Source organism: Osmerus eperlanus, chromosome 1, assembly GCF_963692335.1.
Source record: "Osmerus eperlanus chromosome 1, fOsmEpe2.1, whole genome shotgun sequence".
NCBI lineage: Eukaryota > Metazoa > Chordata > Actinopteri > Osmeriformes > Osmeridae > Osmerus > Osmerus eperlanus.
This window is the reverse complement of record NC_085018.1, coordinates 12,530,924-12,538,137: the sequence shown is the minus strand read 5'-3', so window position 1 is coordinate 12,538,137 and position 7,214 is coordinate 12,530,924. Positions and strand designations below refer to the sequence as shown.

General features: G+C 49.7%; 1 protein-coding gene across 1 annotated transcript; it reads left to right on the top strand.

The window, feature by feature from the left end:
* The first annotated feature begins 696 nt into the window (after positions 1-696).
* LOC134008328 (piggyBac transposable element-derived protein 4-like) lies at positions 697-6,894 on the top strand. The gene is made up of 4 exons (XM_062448108.1): positions 697-783; positions 871-2,463; positions 5,832-5,968; positions 6,792-6,894. Exons 1-4 carry the CDS (start codon positions 697-699, stop codon positions 6,892-6,894), a joined length of 1,920 nt encoding a protein of 639 aa, XP_062304092.1.
* The last annotated feature ends 320 nt before the right edge of the window (positions 6,895-7,214 follow it).

The window sequence follows — 7,214 nt, the reverse complement described above, 5'->3', positions numbered from 1 at the left end:
TTATTTTTTTTTTGGTCCAACCAGAGAACCAGAGAAAACCGCGGCCGGACCTCTCTCACCACTTTATTTATATATTTTTTATTTTTTTTTATTTTTTTTTGTTTTGTCCAACCAGATAACCAGAGAAAACCGCCGTCGGACCCTTCTGCCAAGTTGCAAGCAGACGGGCCACGTGACGTCTGGCTTCAGAGAAACCGCGGTCGGACCCGTCTGCCGAGCGGCCGTGCGGCTGCGGCCCCTTTGGAATCAGACTGGCCACGTCGACCGACATTAAATTGATAAGGTCGGAAGGGCGGGAGACAAATGGTAACCGCGGCCGGACCCGTCTGCCGAGCGGCCGTGCGGCTGCGGCCCCTTTGGAATCAGACTGGCCACATCGACCTAGATTAAATTGATAAGGTCGGAAGGGCGGGAGACAGATGAAATGGACGCCTCTCTCCGACCTTGTCTCGTCCACTTTATTTATTTATTTAATTTTATATTATATTATTTATTTTTATTTATTTTATTTTTTGGGTCCAACCGCGCGCGCGCGCCGCCTTTTACGATTCGACGATTCTTGATCGCTCTTTGGCGGTCGAATTAGGGAGGCGTCCTTAGAATAATTTGTCCATGCAATCACGTAAGCTGTAGACAAGTGCTACTAACACACATTCCGTGGGGGTCAGGACAGCTTCTGTCTAGGGTAACGCAGCTATGGCTCGGGATTTCAGTGCGCTGCAAGTTCTACAGCAGATGTTTGCCAACATCGAGCAAAGTGAGTCTGAAGAGGAGGCCGAGGATGTGTCAGAAGATGACGGGGAAGAGTGTGCAGAGAATGTGGCAGAAGAGGAGGAGGATGAAGAAGAAGACGGGCAAGAGTACGCGGAGCATGTGTCAGAAGAGGAAGAGGAAGACGGGCAAGAGTATGACGCAGTCAACCACGACGACGACGGTGCCGTCGCCGCCGACCAAGCCCCTCAAATCGACAGAGAAACTTTCTTGTCGAAAAACGGCCAAATTGAATGGCGTTCGATTGCGTATCGGAGGAATCCGAGGCTGCTGTCGCAACGTGACAGTACGGAGAGGACCCCCAGAGGACCCACAGCTTACGCCGTTTCCCACGCTCACGACATCGTCTCCGCATTTTTACTCTTTGTCACGCCACAAATCGAAAGAGTAATCTTGGACGTGACAAATCGGGAAGGTTATCTGAAACACGGAGAGGAGTGGAAAGCCATGGACGCCACTGACCTACGTGCCTACATAGGGCTGCTAATCCTGGCAGGGGTGTACAAGTCCCGAGGCGAAGCGGCCGCCAGTCTATGGGACGCGCAAAGCGGCAGAGCGATTTTCCGCGCTACCATGCAGCTGAAACTCTTCTACACCTATTCGACGTCGATACGATTTGACGACCGTGGGACACGAGCGGCGAGACGCGCGACGGACAAGTTGGCGGCGATAAGAGAGGTCTGGGATATGTGGGTAGAGAGATTACCACGCCTCTACGACCCAGGGCCCGAAGTGACCGTGGACGAACAACTGCTCGCGTTCAGAGGACGGTGTCCTTTCAAGCAGTACATGCCAAGCAAACCGGCGAAATACGGCATCAAGTCGTGGGTGGCGTGCGATGCAAAATCAAGCTACGCTTGGAAGATGCAAGTCTACACAGGGAAGCAGATGGACGGAGTCCCGGAGAGGAACCAGGGGATGCGCGTCGTGCTCGACGTGACAGAGGGCCTGAAGGATCGCAATGTGACGTGTGACAATTTCTTCACCTCTTACGAACTCGGACGAGAGCTCATGGCGACGAGAAACATGACCGTGGTTGGCACCGTGCGAAAGAACAGGGCCGAGCTGCCGTCCGAGCTGCTGACGACGAAGACGCGACGGGTGCTGTCGTCGCAGTTCGCCTTCACTCCAACCACCACTCTGGTTTCCTACCTCGCGAAGAAAAATAAGAACGTTTTACTCATGAGCACACGCCACACAGACGCTGAAATCAGTGACAGAAACGACGGCAAACCGACCATCGTCCTGGATTATAATTTGAACAAAGGCGGAGTCGACAATCTGGATAAGGTCATCACGGCCTACAGCTGTAAAAGGAAGACGGCCCGCTGGCCCCTCGTCATCTTCAGCAACATCGTTGACGTCTCCTCCTACAACGCCTTTGTGATATGGAGAGAGGTCAACCCCAACTGGATGCCGCGTAAGCGCAACAAGAGAAGGTTTTTCCTCGAGCAACTCGGAAGGGCCCTCGTGACTCCGCTGATCGAAAGAAGACGATGTCTGCCCCGCACTGGAGCTGCTGCCGCGGTTGTGAAAGATCTACGGATGGCCAGCTGTCGCGATCCGCCTCCTCAACGGCGACCCGGAGAGGATGGCGCAGCCGCAGCGGCAGCGGCAGCAGCCGCCACCGCCGCCTCCTCATCGGCAGGACCGACGTCGCCGGTCCCTGCCAGTAAGAGGAAGAGATGTCAAGTCTGCCCGGTGAAGAAGGACCGTAAAACGTTCACCGTTTGTCGCGGGTGTAAGAGGCCTGTCTGCAAATCCTGTTCGCATGTATACTGCCCCACATGCCCCACCGAGCTGGGCTTCGGCCAAGGAGAGGTTCCCGTTGACCCTGGACGACCCGCGGGAGTGTGTGCAGAAGACTGAACAACTCAGTCGAGTGCAGAAGAGGGCTTTGCTCAAGCCACAGCGCTGCTAACGCTACTACCAACACATGCATGGGATGTATAGATGATGTATCAGGACGGCGGGCTGGAGGTTTTACCCCTAGTGCTGTCTGCGGGTCGTTGTGAAGCACGGTGTCATGCGTGGTGTGACAACTTTTCATGATACAAAAAAAAATAAAGTGAAACATTTGTTTTTATTCCTCGCGTTGTCTTCCTAGTCTACGACGCCACTCTCGTGCCGTTTCGGGGTCGTGGTGAAGCAAACTGACGTTGTGACAACTTTTTCATAATAAAAAAAAAATTAAAATAAAGTGAACCCTTTTATTTCTAGCCTTGTCCGCCTAGCCTATTAGTACACTCTCGCGCTGTATCCTAGTCTGCGCTGTGACTCACCATACCTAGTCTGTTACGCCACCCTCGTGCTGACAACCTTTTGTAATACAAAAATAGTGAAGTGAAACACTATCCGTCTAAATAAAAATGAAATCACATTTGCCCTGACTGTGAAGCGAACCCAGGCCACGGAGCTGAAAGCCCCACAGTCTTGCCACTAGACCACCAGAGAGATACTTGTTTATTGCGCTGTCTCTGCCTTTTTGTTAGACACGGCAACGTCTGTGTTGTCTATTACGAGACCCCGCACTGTCTCCGGTTCCTTGTGACCCACAGCGGTCTTCTGCGTAATATACAACGCTGTGGGTCACAACGACCCCCGAGACAGCGCGAAGGTGGCGTAATATGCAACGCTGTGGGTCACAACGACCCCCGAGACAGCGCGAAGGTGGCGTAATATGCAACGCTGTGGGTCACAACGACCCCCGAGACAGCGCGAAGGATAAGTTCAGGCTGCATAGACAATGAGGAGAGCGTGAGGGATAGATGATGTATCAGGACGGCGGGCTGGAGGTTTTACCCCTAGTGCTGTCTGCGGGTCGTTGTGAAGCACGGTGTCATGCGTGGTGTGACAACTTTTCATGATACAAAAAAAAAATAAAGTGAAACATTTGTTTTTATTCCTCGCGTTGTCTTCCTAGTCTACGACGCCACTCTCGTGCCGTTTCGGGGTCGTGGTGAAGCAAACTGACGTTGTGACAACTTTTTCATAATAAAAAAAAAAATTAAAATAAAGTGAACCCTTTTATTTCTAGCCTTGTCCGCCTAGCCTATTAGTACACTCTCGCGCTGTATCCTAGTCTGCGCTGTGACTCACCATACCTAGTCTGTTACGCCACCCTCGTGCTGACAACCTTTTGTAATACAAAAATAGTGAAGTGAAACACTATCCGTCTAAATAAAAATGAAATCACATTTGCCCTGACTGTGAAGCGAACCCAGGCCACGGAGCTGAAAGCCCCACAGTCTTGCCACTAGACCACCAGAGAGATACTTGTTTATTGCGCTGTCTCTGCCTTTTTGTTAGACACGGCAACGTCTGTGTTGTCTATTACGAGACCCCGCACTGTCTCCGGTTCCTTGTGACCCACAGCGGTCTTCTGCGTAATATACAACGCTGTGGGTCACAACGACCCCCGAGACAGCGCGAAGGTGGCGTAATATGCAACGCTGTGGGTCACAACGACCCCCGAGACAGCGCGAAGGTGGCGTAATATGCAACGCTGTGGGTCACAACGACCCCCGAGACAGCGCGAAGGATAAGTTCAGGCTGCATAGACAATGAGGAGAGCGTGAGGGATAGATGATGTATCAGGACGGCGGGCTGGAGGTTTTACCCCTAGTGCTGTCTGCGGGTCGTTGTGAAGCACGGTGTCATGCGTGGTGTGACAACTTTTCATGATACAAAAAAAAAATAAAGTGAAACATTTGTTTTTATTCCTCGCGTTGTCTTCCTAGTCTACGACGCCACTCTCGTGCCGTTTCGGGGTCGTGGTGAAGCAAACTGACGTTGTGACAACTTTTTCATAATAAAAAAAAAAATTAAAATAAAGTGAACCCTTTTATTTCTAGCCTTGTCCGCCTAGCCTATTAGTACACTCTCGCGCTGTATCCTAGTCTGCGCTGTGACTCACCATACCTAGTCTGTTACGCCACCCTCGTGCTGACAACCTTTTGTAATACAAAAATAGTGAAGTGAAACACTATCCGTCTAAATAAAAATGAAATCACATTTGCCCTGACTGTGAAGCGAACCCAGGCCACGGAGCTGAAAGCCCCACAGTCTTGCCACTAGACCACCAGAGAGATACTTGTTTATTGCGCTGTCTCTGCCTTTTTGTTAGACACGGCAACGTCTGTGTTGTCTATTACGAGACCCCGCACTGTCTCCGGTTCCTTGTGACCCACAGCGGTCTTCTGCGTAATATACAACGCTGTGGGTCACAACGACCCCCGAGACAGCGCGAAGGTGGCGTAATATGCAACGCTGTGGGTCACAACGACCCCCGAGACAGCGCGAAGGTGGCGTAATATGCAACGCTGTGGGTCACAACGACCCCCGAGACAGCGCGAAGGTGGCGTAATATGCAACGCTGTGGGTCACAATGACCCGGAGACAGCGCGAAGGATAAGTTCAGGCTGCATAGACAATGAGGAGAGCGTGAGGGTTAACGGCACCTCCGTGTGGTAGCTAGTGGTAGACTGTGCTTCAAAACGAAAATGTTAATTCCTGAGGTGTGTGTGGTGTGTTTTTTGTGAGGACGGACTATTTCCCCGGATTACAGCCAGTGTAAATTCCAATAGTGGGTTTAATGAAGACATTTCAGAGTCAACATTGTAGCACTAGAGGAGGGGTGTTCATTAACCCTTGTGCTACCTTCGGGTAAACGCTATGTAAGTCTTAGAAACATCATTCATCTGCAACCATGTCTACAGATGTGAGAGGTTTAAGCTGCGCTATTCACTGGTGCTGCAACACTCCTAGCCGACATTATACTGTCCGAATACCAACCCTCCTGTCTCTGCTATCAAGTCGAATGCGGTTAAGGAGCTGCATGATTACATTGTTGCCTCTATGCCTCTAGTGGTAACCAACCACCTATCAGTATTCTCCATTGCCCTTATGACTGGGAATGTAGAATGTTACTTAGGTCAATACAACATTCTTTATGAGTTTATCTGGTACGTTCAATAAAGACCCGTGTGATTGTTCAACTATTTTGTTTAATACCACTTGAAGACAATTAACAAATCTGTACACCTGTATACACTTTGTAGCAACCCAGGGGGGCCAGCACCATGGACAGCGTCCCAGTAGAAACCACAGACACCTTGGAGAGCGGCACCGACAAGCCCGGGTCAGGTCATGAGGAGGAGGAGGACGCCGCCACAGCAAGAGACAACGAGCTACACAGGTGCTGCTCATGACTTGGATGGAGGATGTGGATACGGTTTGTAAGCTTACCAAACTCCTCCTGTGTGTTTTTTTTTTCAGTAAGGAGTGGGAGGTAGAGACAAGACCCGCCTGACCAGTCAAGACCGACAAAGAAGCTGAGCTATTTGTGTTAGTTTTGTGTTTTGTTTGGTAGTTTGGTTAAATAAACGACTGCTATTTTCAACCAACCAACCGTGTTTTTCAGAACTGCTGTGCTATTCGGTCCTGGCTACGGCCCTTTGTTGCTACAACTTCTATACACATTAAACCAATACAACATGCTTCACAAGTTTATAAGGTACATTCAACAATTTTTGTTTAATAAAGCAACATCGTTTCAACAGAGATATGCTGTCTTTATTCACACACATTAGAAATGTCATTAAGTGTTGAAAGCTTGCCCTTTCACCCATAGTAGAAGTCATACCAATCCTTTAAGGGCATGTGATTCTTCAACATGAAATTCAACCGGGTTCTCCTAACCAAAACATCTGTGCTCAACTGTGTGAAAGTGGCATGACTGTAGATTTCCTCTTCATCGACTTCTTCCTCACGACGCAGACCGTTGGTGAATTTGGTATAAATGGCCGAAAGGGTTAATCCGTAGATTAGTGTAAGGGACAAACAACCAGTGATTTCACCTATATTCTCGGAGGAACTCTCGATTAATACTTTGATATGAGGTGTATTTTTGTCTATGATGGCGATGGTGTCAGCATACTGACTCATTGTCTGGTAAAACGAGGTGATGTATTTCATCAACACATACGGGATTACAATACCCCCCGTGTACACATGTCTAGGAGGAAAATGTGCACAGTTGAGATCCTCAAAGCCTCTATCGGAGGCCATCTCCAGAGTGAAAAGTTTGAAAATGTCAAGGTTGTCAAGGGAAGCGGATCTTAAGAGTGCTAGGATATTTCTGAGAGCGTCGTCATCCTTGCCAATGTCGGGTTGAGGTGAAGGTATGCAAACATAGCTGTCGGCACACTGTGGGAAATTGAACGACTGTGATCCACTTGGTCCCTTCACAACGCAAGCGTGTCTGATTCCTGAACACATGTCACATGTGAATTCAAACTCTCCTCGGGTAGAGGCGATTAGGATGTCAAAAGCACCCTTGGCTCTGTCTGAGGCCCAGAGGCTGTTGGACATCATGAAAGCCAAGACGTTGGCAAAAGCCTGTCTGTTTTCGTCGTCGTAAACAGATGGGTTGCGTTTGAAAG

Bases quoted from the DNA above. Each gene is read 5' to 3' on its own strand.
- LOC134008328 (XM_062448108.1), top strand. From the start codon at position 697: ATGGCTCGGGATTTCAGTGCGCTGCAAGTTCTACAGCAGATGTTTGCC. The intron at 784-870 runs GTGTCAGAAGAT...GAGTACGCGGAG, and splicing joins CTGAAGAGGAGGCCGAGGAT to CATGTGTCAGAAGAGGAAGA. The intron at 2,464-5,831 runs GTCTGCCCGGTG...TACACTTTGTAG, and splicing joins GTAAGAGGAAGAGATGTCAA to CAACCCAGGGGGGCCAGCAC.